Here is a 23,448-nt window from a genome sequence, read left to right on the forward strand (position 1 = left end):
TTTCAAGGAACCAAATGTACTTTAAGGGCTTGTAAGTAAGCATTTTACAGTAAGCTCTACGCTTGTTGTATTAGGCACATGTGACAAATTAAGTTTGATTTGATTTCTATTTGCCATATATTGAAATCCAATATGGACTTTAACAGAATGTTTCCTAAAAGTTCAAACATGGTTACATTTTATTTACATTTTGGTAATGCTCTCAAATAGTTACGAGGTTGTTGAAAACAACATTCTTCTGTGGGAATTGCAGTACTTCAACATAAAGTTTTCTACTCGTTTCCTCCAGGTTCTAGAAAATTAAGAAACCTTCCATTAAAACCACAAGCAAATATTAGTAATATTCAAAGAATGTTCTAAGAATATTATTTAAAGACCGATACATTCTGTTCTCAGCTTCAACAGATCTCTATCTTCTATCTTGTTAAGTGTGTTCGGGTGTGCTGGTCGTGCCCACTAATTGGCCACACATGATCCTAATGAGTGCTTGTTTCCTTTAAAATATGATACGTTTGAATAGAACATGTCTTTTTGTTAAAAAAACATTACTGTCACATCCTGACCATAGTTCTTGTGTGTTTTGCTTGTTTAGTGTTGGTCAGGACGTGAGCTGGGTGGGCATTCTATGTTGTGTGTCTAGTTTGTCTGTTTCTGTGTTCAGCCTAATATGGTTCTCAATCAGAGGCAGCTGTCAATCGTTGTCCCTGATTGAGAATCATATATAGGTGGCTTGTTTTGTGTTGGGGATTGTGGGTGGTTGTTTTCTGTCTTTGTGTTCTGCACCAGATAGGACTGTCTCGGTTTTCACATTTGTTATTTTGTATTTTGTATAGTGTTCACGTTATCGTCTCTTCTTTATTAAATCATGTTGAACACTAGCCGCGCTGCATTTTGGTCCGATCGAAGAGGAGGAAATCAGCCGTTACAATTACACAGTAAAAAATTGTGTGTGCATGAGTAATGCCAAAGCAAATTAATTTCCATGTGTCCTATCTGTGTTTGGAACTCAAAACAATTAACCCAAACTAAAATAGCAGTGTTATTAAACGTCCTGTTGAAACATTAAGTAAAAGTTTTAAGGAAGTTATTCAAAAATATTCTCAGAACGCTATGTTCTCAGAACGTTATTTAGTTACCTTAAAATAACCTAGAATTTCCCCAAAGAATTCTCAGAACCTCCCTGCAGCCTAAAGATGTACATTTCCAGAACAGGGAAAATGTTCACTTCCATTCTCAGAACATTTAAAAGACTTGCCGTTTTTCCAGTCAGGAAACGTATGGCTTCATTCCTAGAACCAATGGGAAACCGAAAATGTACAGTCCCACAACTTTCAAGGTACCAAATGTACTAGCTGGAACACTCCTTCATTAAAAAATGAAATACATATGTGTATTAATTTTAACTGATCAAAAATAGCTATAAATATCAGTGGGCCTTGAAGGTAAGCAAGTGGGAAAATACTGTGGGTAAATACTAGTCTACTAGCTTGCCTTCTGGACATCAGAGGTTTACATCTTAAGCTCTCCAGTCAGTATCCGTCATGCTGCATCAGAATTAACCTCTAGCCTCTGGCCCTGACAGATCCTCTTAAGGATAATGCACTGTATGCTAGATGGTATGTGCCACTTCCCAGGTAGAACAAGTTGACAGATCGATGGGTGGGAAATAAGCGCAGATGTTGCTCCTGCCAGCTGTTATCACTGCTGAGAGATCAGAGGTAACAAACTGCCAGTGAAGTCGGCCACTGAGCTGCTTAGCTGCAGGGTGAGGCACTCATGCTATGTTTCCTTACACTTGTATGGCCCCTGTAGATTATACTGTGGATGTACTGTATTTAGATGTGTTTGCATGTAGAGATAGATACACTTGCTGTACAACAGTGTTTGGCAGCATTTAATTGGAAGCTTACAGAAACACACTAATTTTTAATCCTGCCCGAGTATGTGTGTGTGTGGCATTTTCCATGCACTCTAGGCTGGCTATCGAAGGCTTTGTCTCTTCGTTCATCTATCAGTTAGCATCCAGAGCTTAGCTTCTCCCTGTCAGTGCCACATCTCCTTTGATTGGCTGTGAGAGAGTTAATTCAATATGTGCCCTTTCATAGACACATCTGCTATAAACAATAATCAATGCCATTTCACCTCTGCCTTTCTCTCTCTAAATCCTTTTTTGTCTTTTCTCTCTCTTTCTGAGCAGTCATCTCTCTCTCACGCTCTTTGTCTTGTCTCCTTTTCCCTCTCTCTCTGGGCAGTATGACGTAGTTTAAATGCTAAACCCGCCTCTTCTCATGACAAACCAGTCATTAGTTTGTTTTTTCACTTTGACATTTTGCAGCAGTCACAAAAGATCCATCTAGGAATAGCCTGCTGTAAAAACAGCATAGACCAGCATACATTTCAAGCTGGTCCATTCTGGTCTATGTTGGTCAGCGCTGATCAGATGCTGGTGGATCTGATCTGACCAGCATGGCCTAGCTCAGTGGTCACCAACCTTTTCTGAGGCAAGATCACTTTCTCAAAATGTAAGCCGAGATCTACTACACAGATTTTTTTGTTACATACTTTAAAAAACGAAAGTATATGCAACATTAATCTATTAAAAACAGTACTGTAGCAATGAGGTTTGTGCTATAGACCCAATACATCACAGCATATTATTGGCTTTGCTTGAATTGCCCTGCCAATGCATTGTTGTTTGGACAATTTGTATATTTGAAGTATGCAAAATAATAACACCGGTAATAGATAAGTTGTTGTAGTACTTGTGAGGCACAGCTGAGTGAGCGAGTGAGCTTACATTTAAACAATTAGCTTTTTATTTTAGTTTTACTGGGCTGCTGGTGCCTGCATCTGATGGTTTGTCTCAGTGGAGGGAGAGAGCAGCAGACTGGGGGTCGGCCTCTCAACATCCCTCCGCTCTCCCTTTTATCTGCTGATACTGACCAAAAAGGGACACCGTCGTCCAGCTGATAGAAAAACTCATGCTTCATGCACAAATTCATGTTATTACTCCAATGAAAGAGAAAGTGAAATATTCCTCAACATTAACCTCTCTTGGGCATGTGAGACAGTAGCGTCCCACCTCTTCAACAGCCAGTGAAACTGCTGGGCGCCAAATACAGAAATACTCATTTTAAAAAATTCAGAAAACAAAACATATTTTACATAGGTTTAACTTCTTATAGCTGCAGGCGCAGTATTGAGTAGCTTGGATGAAAGGTGCACAGAAGTGCCCAGAGTAAACGGCCTGCTCCTCAGTCATAGTTGCTAATATAGGCATAGTATTATTAGTATTGGATAGAAAACACTCTGAAGTTTCTAAAACTGTTTGAATTATGTCTGTGAGTATAACAGAACTCATATGGCAGGCAAAAACCTGAGAAGTTCCACTTCCTGTTTGGATTTTTTCTGAGGCTGCTAGATTTTCAACCAAGCTCCCAATGAAATTACAGCAAGATATGGATGAGTTTTCACTTCCTACGGCTTCCGTTAGAATGTTCCAAAGCCAAGCAACTATCCTGCACCATTCCCAGAAATGTGTGGGAAGTGTAACGCTCATCTTCCTCCTCTTCTGAGGAGGAGTAGTAGGAAGGATCAGAGGACCAAGGTGCAGCGTGGTAAGTATTCATTATGCCTTTTAATGAAAACGAAACTCTAACAAAACTAACGATAAACGAGACACGAAACGAAACAGTCCTGTCTGGTGACATACACAAAGACAGAAAATAAACACCCACGAAACACAGGTGGAAAACGGCTAACTAAGTATGATTCTCAATCAGAGACAACTAACGACACCTGCCTCTGATTGATAATCATACCAGGCCAAACGCAAAAACCAACATAGAACAACGAACACAGATAACCCACCCAACTCACGCCCTGACCATACTAAAACAAAGAAATAACAAAAGAACTAAGGTCAGAACGTGACAGGAAGGTTGTATGCAAAATAACCAGGACAACCACACTCTCACCAAGCTCTAAGAAACATATGATTCTCAGAATGTTCTAGCTGGGGTGCCTTTAACTCTGCCTTTAACTATCAGATAAACAAAACATCAGTTTAGGGCTAGGTTATTTTCCCTCAAACACCATCTATGTATATCCTCAAGGTGAAAATGCTGAGCATATCCCCCTCTTCTTTTAGTATTCTCTGCTGCAGAATCATTGGATGATATTCAGTCTGATGAAATGGGTTTAGCAGTGATGACTCATACAGGGGCTAATAGTGTGTGTGTGTGTATGTTAGATTCAATGTATAAGGAGTCTCTGCAGTCTCACAGAAAGAGCTCTAGTAAGTGGATACTGATGAGTCACCATGTATGGCAGAAAATCATTTTTCTACTACAATATGCTTAGAATTGTTACTATTGCAGCTGAGAGGATCAGTTATCTCACTCACTCACTCACACACACACACACACACACACACACACACACACACACACACACAATAAATATCAAGCTAAGGTGGAGCCCTGTCTCGTTTAGTTTGTCTGCTCTTCCAACGTTCACCTCAGCTAGAGCGATGGCACATCTGATCCCCACTGGGGTAGGGTGAGGTGGGCTGGGTGGGGGACAGCGACAGTTGGGTTAACATAAACCACATGTAGGCAAGCCCTATCCCCAGGGGGCACCTGGGACTGGGTTACCATGGTGATGTCATCCAAGCAGCCACCAGCCAGCTTCAGCACTATGTCAGCTGCAGTAACAAGGGGAGATAGGGGGGCGGGACCTCTGGAGCCCAAAGGAATCCATTCAAATCGGACTCCCAGGTCCTTGTATAATTTGGTGTGTGGTCACTTCCAAACTATTCACAGCGCTAAAGAGGTTTGCATACCTGTGTAACCCTTCTCTTTCAAGGTGGGAGTTCCAGGAAGCCTGTGGGATGGCATAGCCTGTGTAGGCATGAGAGAGAAGTACATGGGTAGAGTTAGGTTTGTGTAGAGAAACGCAACTACGCCTACGCTAGAACATGCAGGGACAGGGGGCATTGTGAAAACAAACTTGGATTAGATGGACATCGTAAATGTGTGCCCAATATGGATCATTGTTAACTGGTGCTGGATGGAAGAACATGTTTCACCTAAAGGCCTGCAGCTTTGGGAATGGAGAATTCTGCTAGCTGCTGCCCATAGTGTCCTACAGTGGTCCGTCCTTTAAAAGTTGCAGCGTACTGCAGCACAGCTTGCATGGTGCCACAGAATTCTATGCCACTGTTACCATTAATTATATGGCACTGTTACCAACCACTGTTACCATTAATGCTAGTTAGTGCTAGTTTGACCACTAGAGGGCATATTTGAGAAGCATTTGATAGCCTTCAACAGTGGCTGTCCTAGAGATTTTTAAACCTTTTTTGTAAGAACATAGTATATGGGACTTATTTTAAGAAATTTTGCTAAATTTATTTGATTAATATTATGGTGTTTCTATTCCCCCCCAAAAATGAAAAATCCTCTGGGTTTCCGTTAGGATGGAACGGAAAATATGGCGCTGTACAACGTGACGGTCGGGAGTAGGCTACAGTACTGGGCTATGTAGCTAAAGAATCCCTGTGTCTTGCTGGCACGTGGGAGACCGGGTTCAATTCCCTGACGGAAGAAGGAGTAGGCTGTCCTTGTAAATAAGAATTTGTTCCCAACTGACTTGTCTAGTTAAATAAAGGTTACACTAAGAGCATAATATTTCTACACCCTAATTGTATAATTGTAGTCTAAACAATACCCAAATGGAGAATAAGTGAAAATTAAAATCTCATTGATTTATCAAGACTAGTCCCCATGCTTGTCTCAGAGCAGCGCGAAACGGTGATAAAATAGTTGTAGGCTATTGCTTCAAACTTCAATTTGCTCTTTAAATAAATAATACTTACACCACTTTTAACAGCACATTACTCAACACTAGTGAGACTCATGTCGACTACGGTAGACCTACAGTGTATTAAAAAATATGACGTGAATCTCCGCCAATAATTACATATAGAGGTTTGGAGGATTCTAAATTATAACCAAAAGCCGCCTCATGGGTGGAGGCCGGCACAGGTGTCAAACCTCCATCTGTTGCAACGCATTTTGCACTGTGATGCAGCGTCTTTGACAGCTGCGCCACTCGGGAGGGGCTATTATAATACTGAACATGGTGTCCAGGTCAGGATAACCAAAACATTTATTTATTAAAGACTTTCAGAAAGAATGTTGGTACTTATTTATTTTGTTCCAAAGCCATGAATGAGTGAGTCACTCAGCATTATGTAGGTGCCGAGCTATACGACTGTGCCAACTTAATGTATAACGATATTTTGGAGGTTATTTCATTTAAAAAAAAACTAAAGTGAGCGATTGTAACCTGAATAAAAGACAAAATAATATTTGTAAAGGCCAAAACATTTATTTCTGTTTTTAGAGGGAGAGAAACGCTGTGCCAATTGTGTACCGCCCTATGGGACTCCCATTTCACGGTCAGATGTGATACATAATAATAATAATACTTTTTGTTGTATTATTTGTTTTGTCTTTTCTGGTGGATCAAACTGATATTGCAACTAATCACGTCCGATTGTGATACAGCCAACCTAACTAAGAAATACATTTGACAATATAATTATCCTCCTACCCTCCTTCTGGGCAAGTCTATTGTCCAGCTACTTGTTAATTGCCATAATGGCACTGTACTACGTGACCGTGTGTGTTTGAAAGAGTATTTTCCAGTAAGCAACAATTTGTTGACTTTCATTAGACAACTTTGTTCCAATATTTCTGTAATTCAGTGATATTTATTCCCATAGTAATTCGTTATGGATCCATTTTGAAAGAGTATTTTTATCATCACGAAAGCATAAAGATGCTGATGAAGAAATACAGTACTGTACAGTATATGCTTTATCCGACATGCTTTTACATTTGGGTAATAAAGCATTTTGAAGATTTAGGCTATTGTGCAGTCTGACAAGTAAACATACCCTACAGTACATACTGTAGTAAACATGGGAAAGTGCCTAATTCCTTACACAAGGGAGAGCAGGCCATGTCCAGACTTTCTCAGTGACCTCAAGTACTCATTAACTCTGTCTTTAATGCGTTTTCGGGTTGCATCAGTCCTGAACAGAAACTTCTGAAACACAGTATTAATGATGAACACCCGGAGATTCACTGGTAAGCCACATTTGCCTCAGGATCCATCCCAGTTGGTATTCTATGCCCACTCATGGTATTTCTCTTCGGTTACACATCATTGGAATAGCTGAACAGCATAACGGTCCGGACGGCCCTTGCTGTGCCTGGTGAGTAGTTGGTCAAGTTCTGTTGTCAGAAGAGGAATATAAATGTCAGGGTGAACCGACGACCTGATGAACCCGCCAGGTATGTTGACTCTGCCTGTCGGAGGTGGAGTTCCAGAGTTCACAGGTGTGCCTGGCATGGATTGTGACTCCATCTCATTCCTCACCCTCTTCAACGCGTCTTTCTATGCCTGACTCTCCACCAATGCCGCCTGGCTCTGGACCAATGCATCAGCTGTCGCCTGTATCTCTGCCCTCAGATAATGTTTCGTTTTCTGATGGTCTGCCTTCAATGACTCAATTTCGGTCTTCAAAGTTGGAATTTGATCCATGTGCACCTTCATCAGATGAGCAGAATGGTACCGCCCTGACCCCCCATCGATTACAGTGGCCTTTGATGGAACCGGTAGATCAATTAAGAATTAAAAGTGACTCCAACACACAAATGCTGCATATACGTTTTAATAATCTAGCAAAATTAACCGCTTTCTTGGCAACCATGCATTTTTCCGGTGCGGCCTGTCGTCCAGCCCTTTGTCCTCTGATCTCCACGGATGGTTGCCAGCATGGTTGTATGCCCTGCAAAAACACATTCATGTTTTTAGTACAATATTTTTGATTTACTAACCTTTATTTCATTATCACAGTATGATAATTATTCAATTATTCATTACACAGTATGCCTACACATTGATAGGCTATATACATTTCTTTAAAGAAAATACACTGAAACCAAACTACCTTTAGTTTTGTTGATCCTGTCGTGGTTATGGTCCTAACCCTGGAACAGGTAGCACCATAGAAAGAAGCTGGCTTGATGAAAACGATATCCATTTTGTCTGTTCTCTTTGGTCGCAATGTCATCTTTTATTTTTAGATAAACAGCTTGTTTTTGAATGGTAACTGTGTTAAAGGTGAAGTTTGTGGCAGTGCGAAGGGTACTGAAAAGGTGTCACACCTACAGTAGCCGGGCAATAAAGAGTCTATTGTCTTGCTAATCGGGCTACAAGTGTTTGAAACCCTGTTTTCAAAATGTCACATAATTTGTTTACGTTCTTTATTGTAACCACAATGTCACAAATAATTTGTATCTTATCTTTCCAATTACTTTTAGAGTTTGGGATTTCCAAGTGTGTGCTTTTTATGTAATTTTTCAGTAAATCCAGTTCGGATTTAAGTATAACTTTTCAGTGACGCCTTTAGTGAGAGGTCTAATGCTTTAATATTAAATAATATCTGCCCTCCGAAATCATATCTAAGGGGAATTTTTCACGCCATTATTTGTTAAATAGTTTTAGTTTGAACGTGAAGACTGGCACTAAGAACAGCGGGAATGTTTCAGCGCCATTATTAGTGCAATGCTCCTTAAATTGTTGCTCTGTGCTACCCAGTGGACCGGGTTTGGGTCCACCCTCCCCCTTCCTCCAACCCCCATCCCATGCCCCCTGCCCTCATGACTTGAACCTTGCACGCCCACCGCTATTTCAGTGGATACAGCTGGAGAACTGCAAGGCAATCCCATTGTGCGCCACTCGGGTGCCATGACCAATATATATTGTCCTGCTAATAATAACAGGGTTAATAATATATCTGTGAGAATATCCAAGGGGCTTTTATATAATTCTAAATTAATAATAATAATAATTGCTTTGCTTCCAAAAATAACAATAATTTGGAGATGATTTCGTTTTCAAATAACGTAAAATGAGCGAGGAAAAAGGCATTTCTTGAACATGGGGTGAGACATTATTACTAATTTGTAAGTAAAGCCAGTTTGTTATTTATAATTATTTATTTCTGTTTTTAGAGGGAGAGAAACCAAAAACCTACAGTCATCTCATGGGTCTCCCAGTCAAGACCGGCACGGGTATTGAAACAGCATCTGTAGCAACACAGCTTGCACTGCGATGCATTGTCTTAGAACGCTGCGCCACTAAGGCGCTGTACAACGTGACTGGTCGGGAGTAGGCTACAGTACTACAGAGACACAGTAGCGCCTTGGGACCCAAAAGTATAATCAGTGCTCTAACTCCCCCTTGCCTTGGTCTGGAGCAATGAAGTAGTGACACAGGGTACCGTACTAAACCACAAATTACCTCTAAGTACCACAGCATAATCACAAAACTTTTAGTGGAGCAACCACTGTACCTGCTACCTGGCAGAGCCTGCTGCTTGTGACATTTCTAACTCTATCAGCAGTTTACTCAGAGCCCTGGTGAAGAGAGAACAAACACATCTGTAGTCCAATCCTGAATTCCTAGCACCGTCCTTTGTTTGTCTCGCCAGTGTCACAAATGTAAATGCAATCCATAACCTTTTTACTGCACTCTTTCAAGCCCACATGTAGCAACAAGGCAATTACCATTCACACAATAGCCAGATACAATGTGCAGGACGAAAAGACGAGAGACAAACACTGTTCAGGACAATATGCTTGTGTTGGGAGTACAATGTGATGCTTAGGTAGTTGCCAAAAGCAATATGCTTCAAATCGTGCTTTTGCTTCTTTACCTGTGTCCTTTTCTCAGTTGAAGTGGAGATTTGGAACAAATATTTGTGTGCCTGTACAGTAGGTGTATAAAGACACTTGTCTCAACTCGACAAATGTTGTTTGAACATGATAAAACCTTAATAATCAAACAGAAAAGTGAAGCACAACAATCTGACTTTTTTTGTGCCATTTGTATGACAAAACCTTGATTCCAAGAGAGTGCAAGTATTTAGTTACAGTCATGGATACAGTTAGTACAGCAGAATATGAAATACAATAGCATTTCTCTCTCCATCAAATACGCTGTGTTTTACAGAGAGACATTAAAGCTGGAATCCTTTATGGTGATACTGCCATGTCCGTTTTGAATATTACAACAACAAATAACTTATAGCAAACAACGAACACAGTTCTTTCCCTCTGACATCATTGCATGTATGATAGAACAGCAGAATATGTACTGCACATTCTTTTACTAGCTGCTCACCTCCATTTGGACGCTCCTTATTAGTCAGTTTCGTCAACAAAACAAAAACAGAGGGGCTGGTGGGAACAGTGGCGCTGTTTCCACTAATGTGAATTCCATTTTTAGCTGTGACAGTGAGCTTGACAGTACAGTGAATACTGATTGAATACTGTATTCTACTCATCTGAATATACAGTACTAAACATGTCATACATTACCTCCCTCGTTTCATAATGCAGCTTGAAGGCATTCATAGCCTGAGAGTAACTTCCTAACATAAAACAACTCACATGATATGAGATGATTAGCCTGTGACTTAACTTACTTAGTTGACATAAACCTCTTGGCCCCTTGGGAGGACAGGGCATCCACCATGGCTCTCCGCCTCTCTCTCGCTCTCTTCTGTGCAAAGGCTTTTAGCCAGGAGATCACCACTTTACTCAGTTCTTGTAGTAGGGTGTCTCCAGTTGTTTTTTGGACATTAGCTTGTAGCAAAAATACATCATAAGCATCAGTACAGATTTTGATGGATGGCATCCAGGCATGGACTATGTCAGCATAGATTATGCAAAGGAAATAGGAGGCGACAAGAGTGACATAGTGACTGACATTGTCATGATTACAAATGCCCAGAAACTGACCAACACAAATGCATGCACAAGTGAGCGAGCGAGCGAGTGCGCACAGAGGACTGGGCTCAGGCAAATGGCCAACCACTTGTCTGTGATGGGGAGAATGATATATCATCTGACTTCACAGGTAGTGTCGTCTGTATTACTGTAAGGTCAAAGATGGAGTCTAGATGAAAGACACACACACACACACACACACACACACACAGCGTCACTCCACTTATCACCAGCACCTTCTAAATATTTTAATGATCTTCTTTGTGCTGGATTTTCCTAGCCACAGCATATGAAATATTAATTATGTTTTTTAAACCAGGGCAGTTATGTGCATTGTCAGATGTGTTTGAATCGAAATATAGTTTTATACAGAACACTTGCTGTGTAGAAATTATGGTTGTGGTATTGGTGCAACTGTAAAACAGGTGGCCAATGCTCATGTATGCTTATAACAAGTAACAACACAGTGTACCTGTCAGTTTTGTCCTCCCGAACAGGCACCTGTTGGTCCTTCTCACCTCAACATACAACCCCCACCCCTTCTTGTCTTAACTTCAAAGCCCAGATGAAAGCTTCTGGAGGCCAATGGGAGCTAAAGGGTGAGGCTACCTCATCTCTAGAAGCCCCCTGTGACGATGTGCATCTGAGCTATCGTCACATGCAGACCTGGGCAGAAAATAGTTGTATTTTGTAATTTATTTGAAAAATCGCAGTTTACATTGGCGAGTTATGTTCAGTAGTTCCAAAACATCCGGTGATTTTGCAGAGAGCCACATTAATTTACAGAAATACTCATAATATACATTGCTAAAAGAGACAAGTGTTATGCATGGAATTTTAGATCCACTTCTCCTTAATGCAACCGCTGTGTCAGATTTCAAAAAAACTTTACGGAAAAAGCACCCCATGCAATAATCTGAGTACAGTGCTCAGACAACAAAACAAGCCATACAGATATCCGCCATGTTGTGGAGTCAACAGAAATCAGAAATAGCATTATAAATATTCACTTACCTTTGATGATCTTCATCAGAAGGCACTCCCAGGAATCCCAGTTCCACAATAAATGTTTGATTTGTTCGATAAAGTCCATCATTTATGTCCAAATACCTCCTTTTTGTCCGCGCGTTTAGTACACAATCCTAACTCACGGGGTGCGGACAAGTCCAGGCGAAAGTTCAGACAAAAAGTCATATTACAGTTCGTAGAAACATGTCAAACAAAGTATACAATCAATCTTTAGGATGTTTTTAACATACAATTTCAATTATGTTTCAACCGGAGAATTCCTTTGTCTGTAGAAATGCGATGGAACGCAGCTAACTCTCACTTGAGCGCGCATGATCAGCTCATGCCACTCTGGCAGACCTCTGACTCATTCAGCTCCTATTCCCCCCTCCCTCACAGTAGAAGCATCAAACAAGGTTCTAAAGACTGTTGACAATCTAGTGGAAGCCTTAGGAAGTGCAATCTGACCAAATTTACACTGTATCTTGGATAGGCAAAGAGTTGTAGTTTTTCAAACCTCAGATTTCCCACTTCCTGTTTAGATTTTTTCTCAGGTTTTTGCCTGCCATATGAGTTCTGTTATACTCACATACATCATTCAAACAGTTTTAGAAACGTCAGAGTGTTTTCTATCCAAATCTACTAATTATATGCATATTCTAGCTTTTAGGACTGAGTAGCAGGCAGTTTCCTCTGGGCACCTTTTTATCCAAGCTACTCAATACTGCCCCCCTGTCCCAAAGAAGATAATTAGCATAACTTACGACTTCACTAACAATGTCCATTGAGAACAAAAAACAACTATACCACTTAGCTAAACTAAGAATTGCGTGAATAATCAAGTCAATAAACATTGGGTAGTTAGTTAGTTATGCTAATATACAAGCAAGTTTGATGTATTAGTAGCCAACTACCTTCAGGTAGATAGCTAACATACCGGTACATACAAGCAACTGCTGTAATGATATTCTATGTGGTTCATAAGGCTAGCATAGCTAACAAATTGTCAGCCAACATGACATAACTTATTTGAAAAGTCATTACTCTTACAAAAAAGATTGCAGTTTTGAAACGGCAGTAAACGTGCAGTAACTGCAGTCCACTGTGGTATTTTGGATGCAGTAATTGCAGAATAACTATAGTGTACTGCAGTTATCTTGCACTCTAACTGCAGTCACACTGCAAAATTACTTCAGTAAAAGAACCTGTGTTATTTTGGATGCAGTATTTGCGGCATACTACAGTTATACTGCACTTGACTGCAATCTTTTTTCGTGAGGGTACTTTTTCACATTGCTCAACATTTCTTAACATTTGTCATAATTAGTTAAAGCAATGAATTTGTATCCGCTCTTCGGCTGCATAATTTCTGGCATTTTCTTTAAATCTGAACATTTTGTGAAGCCACGCCCATTTTCAGAAGAATTGCCTTATTGGCCCATAAGCATGGACATTGTGTCCACTGCTTGTATACCTCATATTTTGTCGTATGTAGTACGACAACCGGGAACCTTTGGCATACTAACTATATCTATACTATGACCAATAATCATACTACATCCTGAATGTATATCTGAAATAGTAGGGGTAGTGCTGTTAGTATGAGTATTTGAACACAGCTATATTGTATTGTGTTAAAGGTCCTGAACAGTCATTCTGAACAGTACTTTTTCTCTCATGGCTAACTACCAGGACGTTTGAAATGACATGCTGAGTGGGCAGGGAGCTTATATTCATGAGCTCGCCTTCACTGGCGGCTCTTTCAAACGCCTATGTCAAGCAACTTGGATGCAGTGGGCAGCGTTGCAGTAAAATGATCTCGAGCAAATTTGGTGATGCACAGTGCAACTCAAACAACATTGAAATTGCATCAGTGATACATCCTTTGTTTCCTACATCTCTTGTTATACGGTTCAAAGCAGCACTGACGGATGTGTTGACTGCATCTGAGTTTTTAATGACCCTCCCCCCTTTTGTTCCATGCTGTCTGAAGACACAGCTAGCCAGTAACTAGCTTGCACCAGACATAGATGAAAGGGGAAACACATATGTATCTTTGCCATAGATGAATAGGGTCAACTTTTAATTATATTTGCTGACACCTTGCAGTCAAATGTTGGCACCAGTAGAGTAGCTATCTAGCTATATAAACCACGCCCCACTGCAAACACACCTTCACCGATATTGGTTAAAAGGCAGAACTTTTAATTAGGTAAGGGAATATCATGTTACCATTGGTGTATTAAAATGAGAGTTAAGGTGTCACCTTAATAATGAATCAAAGTGTTTGACATGGACCAGTAACTTTATGATCAAACTTTATCAATGTAGAAGAAACACTCATTTTTCATACTTTGATCGGGTTTCCTTCAAACACCATTCAATTTCAGGAAATACATGATTTTGACTCTTTATGACGTTTAAAAAAAGTATATTTGAATGAAAACATATTCACTCAAGAGCTCACTTGGTGAACTCCACAGGACTGAAATTGGATGAATGCAACAAGCTTGTCTTTGTCACTAACAAATTCAGTCATGGGTGGTAACTCTACAATTCATTTAAAGGCAAAGCACTCTGGGAAGTAAGGCTCTACACAAAGCAGTGTGTTAGTTTGGCCCTTTCCGGCAGTCAAATTACCTAGTGTCCTCGAGTGGAATGGTATTAATATTTTTAATATTTTCATAATTAATAAACATTTATTTTTTAAACGCCGAAAACCTGGTGTTTCTATGTAAAACAGTTTTGTTAGATTTCAGTCTTCTGTGATAAAATGTAATATTGGGATGCAAACTCAAAATGTAATCTAAAAAATTTTAATCTATATCTGACACGGTACAGGTGTCTTCTTTTTTTGTAAGCCTATTAGCGACTGTAGTGTGTTATTACAGTTTTTATTTGACCTTTATTTAACTAGGCAAGTCAGTTTTAAGAACAATTTCTTATTTACAATGATGGCCTACCAAACGCAAAAGGTCTCCTGCGGGGACGGGGGCTTTAAAAATAAATTGAATAAAAATATAGGACAAAACACACATCACGACATGAGACAACAACACTACATAAAGAGAGACCTAAGACGACAACATAAACATGGCAGCAGCACATGACAAGACAGCATGCTAGCAACACAACATGACAACAATGAAAAAGTGTTAGTAGAGTGGCCAGCACTGCATTAGGCTAGCCTCACCCTCTCTCAGCGCTCTGCTGCATCGATCCGCTGCACGTGAGTAGATTGGCTAATGACAGGTCCCCTTGTGTATACATAGTACTAAGGAGTGGACACTGATACTGTCTGTCAACGTATTTTGGTTTCTCTTATCTGGTACAGTTGGTCATGCTACTGTTACAGACCTTTACCTCTCCTATCACTTACCTTACACACATACACACATATGGTGAATGGATTGCACTATCTGTGACTACTCACTGACACACTGAAAGTTGGTTTATTTAGGTAACTATTGTAATACATTGGAGTAATTACATACGTAGGAACTTGATTGATGTAGCTTGACTATAAACCACTGGTTAACTGCAGAATTTGTGACATTGACCACATATACACAAACTCCCCTATTTTTCTCTCTCTCTCTCTCTCTCTCTCTCTCTCTCTCTCCTACAGGAGGAGGATGAGGAAGGTTCCACAGAGGAGCAGGAAGAAGAGGAGGAGGACTGGGAGAAGGCATTATCAGTGGAGAGGTTCGGGGACATCATCACTGAGTCCGTGTTCAGCAGCGGAGAAAAAATGGGCCGCAACTACAACGAAAAGGATTTTGAGTGTAAGCCCTTTCACCAATCTGTAGACTTCTATACTGGTATGCTTTTGTAGAACACAGGGAAAAAGTTCCCAGGATGTCTGCTTTTAACAGTTTTTGCTAACATAAATCAGTGTTGGGGTTCCTTAAGCCTGTCGGTATAATGCTTTTGGAAAGAGCTTGATATTGGCAAGTCCTCATCCTATTAAAGTTGTCAGTTGGACTACTGTCATCACCACTATAGATGGCAAGCAAATGAAACAATATTTGGATATAGTGTAGCTTATCCACTGAAAGTACGCTTGTTAACTTGCCATATTGTAGTGATCTGTTAATAGCTAGCTAGCCAACTTGACATGGTCCATCAATCAGTGTAGCCTATATCATGCCTGTCAGCAGCAATCGTAATTGAACACTCTTAAAAAAACAATGTTGATAAGGGGATGATGTTACTTAACTGCGCTAGTTGGAGAAAAACAGTACATTAGGTCTACTTAACATTAAATGTTCAGCCAACTGTACAACGTTTCTACATGTAGCTTGCAAAGTCAACATCAACTAACAGTACCACGGCAAATACGCCCTAGGAGCATACGCCGACACATAAGCATGCAGTTACTTGCTGTATAACTGATAATAGAGCAAAATGTGAGCAATTGTTTTGCATGGAATAATCTGAAATCTGTAGGTCTGACTTTGCTCTTCATGAGGTGATGACATTACAACCAAATAGTTAACATGTATTTAATAATCCCTTAACTTCTTGAGAATACAGGGGGTGCTGTTTTCGCATTAGCATAATTTCCTCTACAGATTAAACTGCCTCTTATTCAATTATTGCTGTTACTATATGCATATAATTAATACTATTGGATAGAAAACAAGCCATGGTTTCTAAAACCGTTTCAATTTTGTCTCTGAGTGAAACATAAGTCATTTGACAGCACTTTCCCTGAGCAAGAAGAAGATTGCAAGATGTGTATGCTCGCTTCAACGCTCTGCCTATATATGGTCACGCCACCTATGACCCGAAACACACTTCATTCGTCTTCCTCTGGGTGTCATGAAGACGTCAGAGGAGAAATTTTTTGTTTATCTTGTACTGACGTGAAATAAGACCTATTTCTTTAGCGTGACCGACAACTTCCGGTTCTCTGAAACGCGCGTTTTAGAGGTGCAATTGTCTTTTGTTATGCTGCCGTTACGGATGAAAACTATCTCCGTCTCGAAGTTTGTTTGATACATGTGACCATATCATCTTAATGTATGTTTTTTCAATATAGTTTAATCAGATTATTTGAATTTTTTCGGGAGTTTTGCCGTGTTCCGTTCTGTGAGTTTTTTAACTTTGGACAGAACCGTGCTAGTCGACCAGTACCTATGCTAAATGAAGAGGGAAAGTTGCCATTGTGAATGGATTGAACGACTCATCAGGACTAAGGACACCTTTATCAACATTCTGATGAAAGATCAGCAATAGTAAGACCCAATTTACGATGTTATTTCATATATCTGTCGTGCATGTGAACTGGTCGGGCGCGCCCAGCTGGTTCTGGCTGGCGTGGCTTTGCTAATTTAGCGCTACATTTTGTTTTCGCTATAAAACATTTAATAAATCTGAAATATTGTTTGGATTCACCAGATGTTGGGCTTTCAATATCTGTACGCTGTGTATTTTTTCTGAAATGTTTTGAGACAAGTAATTAGTTATATGACGTTGGTCTCTGTAATTGTTCTGGCTGCATCAGCACTATATCAGATTGCAGCTGCAATGTAGAACTGTGATTTATACCTGAAAAATGCACATTTAAAAAAAAAAAACTATGCTATACCATAAATATGTTATCAGACTGTCATCTTATGAATATGTTTATTGGTTAGTGGCTATATATATTTTCATTTAGTCGAATTAGTGACCTACTGACGCAGGAAAAAACTGTTGGAGTAAAAAAATGGTGTCTTTTGCTAACGTGTTTAGCTAATAGATTTACATATTGTGTCTTCCCTGTAAAACATTTAAAAAATCTGAAATGGTGGCTTTATTCACAAGATCTGTGTCTTTCATTGGGTGTCTTGGACTTGTGATTTAATGATATTTAGATGCTACTATTTAATTGTGACGCTATGCTAGCGATGCTATTCAGTGTGGGGGGGGTGGGGGGTGCTCCCGAATCCGGGTTAGGTACTCGGTAGAGGTTAAACGGCACGCAGTTGTCAATGGTTTTAGCGGAGCTCTGTGTCTGCTTGCCCCACAGCAGGAAAATCGAACACTCTACACCATATAGTGATGTTTTATTGAAAACAACCTGTAAGATGTTATAAAGGGGCTGTACATGTTCATAACACTTCTTACAAATACAAGGCACTATGCCGGCATGCTTTGCCATTATTCTCACTTAAACTCCTACTTTCCCTTTCACAGATCATCGGCACACCTTTCACCACACCCACCACCCCCTATCCACCCACCTGCCCCCGCCCCAGCGCCTACGCAAGCGGGTGCTCAGCACGGACAGTGACCGCCGGCGCAAGAAGAAACGAAAGAAAAAAAAGACCTCCATTCCGCCCTCGGAGGTCACGCCCACCATCCATGAGGTAGATGAGGAGGAGGAGGCGGAGTCTGAGACAGAAGGGCGGGACCAAGAGGCCACGCCCACTGAGCAGCCTGACAACCAACCACAGGTAATTTAACAAAGAAAGTTGGGATAATGTCTGACGGCCAATCAGAATGCCTGCACAGCAAATTCCCCAGTGTTGATTTAACACTGGATAATTTGCTGTGTGTTATAGTTATGTATCCTTTATTCTTTATACAGTGCCTTACATTGTTTTGAGTGTTGCAAGTAGAAGTCTAGTATATTAATCTGTTATATATATTCATTCAGTATATTAATTTCAAAGACACTCCAGAGAAAAAGGTCCGTCACGCTCAACATGTGATGTGTGAAGTTTGCTGGGAATTTTGGTCTACTGTGTAATATGAGACCTTTAATAAAAAGCGGGCAGTAGCTGACACAGGAAAGATGAAGATCTGCCAAGTACTAGTCTAACAGGTGCCCTAGAGTGAGAGAGAGAGGGAGAGTTTGGAGTCCTATGTTCGCCACCTTGTTCGCCTGACTGGGACAGGACAGCACCTGACTTGAACTGACACTCACGGTCCAGGCACTTAAACTCAATCAACTGGCCTTTAGATTGAACTTTCAGATGAAGCTGTTAGGGATTCCTTGTACTAGGACCACTGTAACCAACTACGTCTCCTCTCAGTTTAGCTTGGGGAGTGAGGAGGATTTGGAACCGGCTCTCCCTTTCACTTCCTTCCACATGGAGAGCGAACAACAACATCCCCCGCCAGAGAAGGCCACACTGGCCACGGCAGAGGAGGTGGTGGTGGAGGAGGAGGAGCAGCAACAGGAGGTTCGGGAGCAACCGGAGGATGAGGAAGGTGATGAAGAGTCCAACAACAGGTGGGCCCAGTAGCTAGCAAGACAATAGACAGTATATTGGCTGTGGTGTGAAACAATTAGTACGAGGTGAAACTAGGGTGTTACTAGCTAGATTATATGCATAATACATTTTACATTTAGAAAACGCAAAACTGAAGTGCACTAAAATAGTACAGTGCCTACAATATTTGTTTTGTGTGACAGACGTACGTACTCAACATTTTAAGATCTTTAAAGATCTCATCAAACAATGCTCGTCCTACAATGCTATTCATTTTGTACACTTCAAACAGTCAATGCTCATTATGCCCGATTCCAGTAGATTTCTGTTTTTAAGTGAACATCTAAAAACATCAAAGCATTTACAGTGCCTTGCAAAAGTATTCAGACCCCTTGGATTTCTTCAGTCAATCAACATATTTTTAAAGCCCTTTTTACATCAGCAGATGTCACAAAGTGCTATACAGAAACCCAGCCTAAAACCCCAAACAGCAAGCAATGCAGATGTAGAACCACTGTGGCTAGGAAAAACTCCCTAGAAAGGCAGGAACCATGCTTTGGGTGGTGGCCAGACCTCTTCTGGCTGTGCCGGGTGGAGGTACATGGCCGTAAAGGCCAGATTGTTCTTCAAGATGTTCAAAAGTTCATAGATTACCCGCAGAGTCAAATAATAATCACAGTGGTTGTAGACAGTGCAACAGGTCAGTACATCAGGACTAAACATAGGAGGGCCAAGCACAGGAAGTAGCTCTTTCAGTAGTTTAGTTGGAATAGAGTCCAGTATGCAGCTTGAGGGTTTAGAGACCATGACTATTTTCATTAATGTGTCATGAGATACAGGGTTAAAAAACTTGAGTGTCTCCATTGATCCTGGGTCCTGGCACTTCTGTGCAGACTCAGGACAACTGAACTTTGGAGAAATACACAGATTCAAAGAGGAGTCCGCAATGAAGTTTCTAATGATAACGAAGTTCATTGAAGAAGTTCATGAATTCATCACTACTAAAGTACAAGCCATCCTCTCTTGTTGAATGCTGCTTTTAAGTTGGCTTTGCAACAGTATCAAAAATACATTTTGGATTGTTCTTATTCTCCTCAATTAGGTTGGAAAAATAGAATGATCGAGCAGCAGTGAGGGCTCTTCGATATTGCACGGTTCTGTCTTTCCAAGCTAGTCGGAAGACTTCCAATTTGGTGGAGTGCCATTTTCGTTCCAATTTTCTAAAAGATTGCTTCAGGGTCAGGTATTTTCTGTATACCAGGGAGAAAATTTCTTGTGGCAAATGTTTTTTGTTTTTAGGGGTGCGACTGCATCTAGAGTATTACTCAAAGTTCAATTTAGATCCTCAGTTAGGTGGTTAACCGATTTTTGTACTCCGACATCCTTGGGTAGGTGGAGGGAGTCTGGAATTGTCACAGTTATGTGTATAGGTGGCAGGGAAGTCAGGCACAGGAGAATCAAAACTTGGTGAAATGGAGTAGTTTAATAACTTAAAACACATAACTCCTAAACCATGAAAATACAATGAAACAAAATGGGTATGAGGACCCGTCGCGCACCAAATACAAAAACACGAATACTGAACATAAAACAATCTCTGACAAAGACATGAGGGGAAACAGAGGGTTACATGCACAACAGGTAATGAATGGGATTGAAACCAGGTGTGTAGGAAGACAAGACAAAACCAATGGAAAATGAAAAATGGATCAATGATGGCTAGAAGACCGGTGACGTCGACCTCCGAGCACAGCCCGAACAAGCAGAGGCTTCGACTTCGGCAGAAGTCGTGACAGGAATGGCATCTAGGAATCTTTTGATGATCCTTGGTTGATCCTTTGCAGATTATTTGTTACGATTGCAAACGTAATAAGATGGTGATCCGATAGTCCAGGATTATGAGGAAAAAGTCAGCCAGTCCACGGGACAAAACTAGATCCAGTGTCCGGAGACATGTTGGACAAAACCCACAGAGTTGATGATGGGCCCGAAAGTCTTTTCTGTGGACTTTTCAATATGAATATTAAAGTCATCAAAAATGTGAATATTTTCTGCCATGACCACACAAGGTCCAATAGGATTCCAGGGAACTCAGTGAGGAACGTTGTATACGGCCCAGGAGGCCTGTAAACAGTAGCTATAAAAAGTGATTGAGTAGGCTGCATAGATTTCATGACTAGATTCTCAAAAGATGAAAACGCAGTCTTTTACATTTTTTGATTTTTTTTTGCTGTCGTAAATGTTAACAACACCTCCGCCTTTGCAGGATGCACGGGGGATATGGTCACTAGTGTAACAGGGAGGAGAGGCCTCATTTAACACAGTAAATTCATCAGGCTTGAGACATGTTTCAGTCAGGCCAATCACATCAATATTAGTTAATTGACTGTGACTGCCTTGGAAGTGAGGGATCTAACATTATGTAGCCAAAATTTTGAGATGTGAGATATCACAATCTCTTTCAATAATGACAGGAATGGAGGAGGTCTTTATTCCAATGAGATTGGTAAGGCGAACATCGCCATGTTTAGTTTTGCTCAACCTAGATTGAGGCACAGACACAGTCTCAATGGGGATAGCTAAGCTGACTACACTGACTGTGCTAGTGGCAGACTCCCTAAGCTGGCAGGCTGGCTAACAGCCTGGCCTGCACCCTATCTCATTGGGGAGCGAGAGGAGTTAGAGCCCGGTCTATGTTGATAGATAAGATGAGAGCACCCCTCCATCTAGGATGGAGTCTGTCACTCCTCATCAGGCCAGGCTTGGTCCTGTTTGTGGGTGAGTCCCAGAAAAAGGGCCAATTATCTACAAATTCTATCTTTTGGGAGGGGCAGAAAACAGTTTTCAACTAGCGATTGAGTTGTGAGACTGCTGTAGAGCTCATCACTCCCCCTAACTGGGAGGGGGCCAGAGACAATTACTCGATGCGGACACATCTTTCTAGCTAATTTACACGCTGAAGCTATGTTGAGCTTGGTGACGTGGAGAGCAATATCGCTATATTCTCTACACTTGCCAGTTTTAGCCTTAGCCAGCACCATCTTCAGATTAGCCTTTACGTCGGTAGCCCTGCCCCCTGGTAAACAGTTTATGGCTGGATATTGCCAATGACTAGGGTTTTCAATTTGTCAGAGTGAGTGGTGGGAGGCTTCGGCGGCTCAGACCCCGTAATGGGTGGAGGAGAGACCTGAGAATGTGCAGCCTCTGACTCAGACTTGTTGCTTAATATGGAGAACCAATTGAAAGTTTGTCGGCTGAGTGAGCAACACCGGTTGAGCACGCCAACACCATTTCTTTGCAGAAGCCTTGAGAAATGTGTTCAGCTGCAGGAACTGTGCAGGGGGATGTCTACTACTATCTTTACTTACTGGTGGCACAAACACTGTTTCATCCTTTCCTACACTTAAATTCCCCTTGCCTAACGATTGCATCTGAAGCTGTGCTAGCAGCACGTCTATTCTCACCATAAGGCAATAGTTACTGTGTATATTATGAGTACAGCGACTGCAATTGGATGGCATAGCGCTGATGTTAATGTTACTACTTAGCTTATTCAGCTGGTGGAGGTCCTGTAGAACCATGTCCAAATAAAGCATCAGGGGTGAAAAAGTAAAATGAAGACGTTGCTGAGTGTATTAAAAGTATAAACTGAAAAGTTTGGCAGATAGCCAAGTAGTAACAAGCAGCACAGCAGCACGGATACAAGTTCGGAAGTTGAGGGCGGAGCTAGCTGGCCGCAGAGCTTCACATTTTATTCTGTTACAAAGGGGGATTAAAATGGATTTAATTGTCATTTTTTTGTCAACAATATACACAGAATATTCTGTAATGTCAAAGTGGAAGAAAAGTATGTATATTATTTTATATAAAAAATATAGGCGTTGCATAAGTATTCAGCCCCTTTGATTTGGCAAGCATAAATTAGTTCAGGAGTAAAATGTGGCTTAACAACTCACATAAAAAGTTACACGTTATGTTACAGCCTTGTTCTAAAATGGATGCAATAAAAATTATCCTCATCAATCTACACACAATACCCCATAGTGACAAAGCGAAAACAGATTTCTAGAAATGTTTGCAAATTTATTACAAATAACAATCAGAAATACCTTATTTGCATAAATAGTCATACCCTTTGCTATGAGACACGAAATTGAGCTCAGGTGCATCCTGTTTCCATTGATCAACCTTGAGATGTTTCTACAACTTGATTGGAGTCCATCTGTGATAAATTCAATTGATTGGAAATTATTTGGAATGGCACACACCTGTCTATATAAGGTCCCACAGTTGACAGTGCATGTCAGAGCAAAAACCAAGCCATGAGGTCGAAGGAATTGTCTGTACACCCCCGAGACAGGATTAGG

At 40.8% G+C, this 23,448-nt stretch overlaps 1 protein-coding gene across 4 annotated transcripts in view; it reads left to right on the forward strand.

The window, feature by feature from the left end:
- LOC129816153 (anion exchange protein 3-like) overlaps positions 1–23,448 on the forward strand; it is a 105,434-nt gene that overhangs the window by 37,775 nt on the left and 44,211 nt on the right. For 3 of the 4 annotated variants that reach the window (XR_008753532.1, XM_055870374.1, XM_055870375.1), the window contains exons 3-5: positions 15,505–15,661; positions 18,060–18,319; positions 18,902–19,101. Coding sequence is in view for 3 of the 4 variants with exons in the window: in XM_055870374.1 (XP_055726349.1) it covers positions 15,505–15,661; positions 18,060–18,319; positions 18,902–19,101 (617 nt within the window). In the remaining variant the exon portion in view is untranslated. Of the gene's footprint in view, positions 1–15,504; positions 15,662–18,059; positions 18,320–18,901; positions 19,102–23,448 lie in introns of those variants that run through there. The other variant, XM_055870376.1, reaches the window with a different exon arrangement.

The sequence above is a fragment of the Salvelinus fontinalis genome, chromosome 19 (genome assembly GCF_029448725.1).
Source record: "Salvelinus fontinalis isolate EN_2023a chromosome 19, ASM2944872v1, whole genome shotgun sequence".
NCBI classification, from domain to species: Eukaryota; Metazoa; Chordata; class Actinopteri; order Salmoniformes; family Salmonidae; genus Salvelinus; species Salvelinus fontinalis.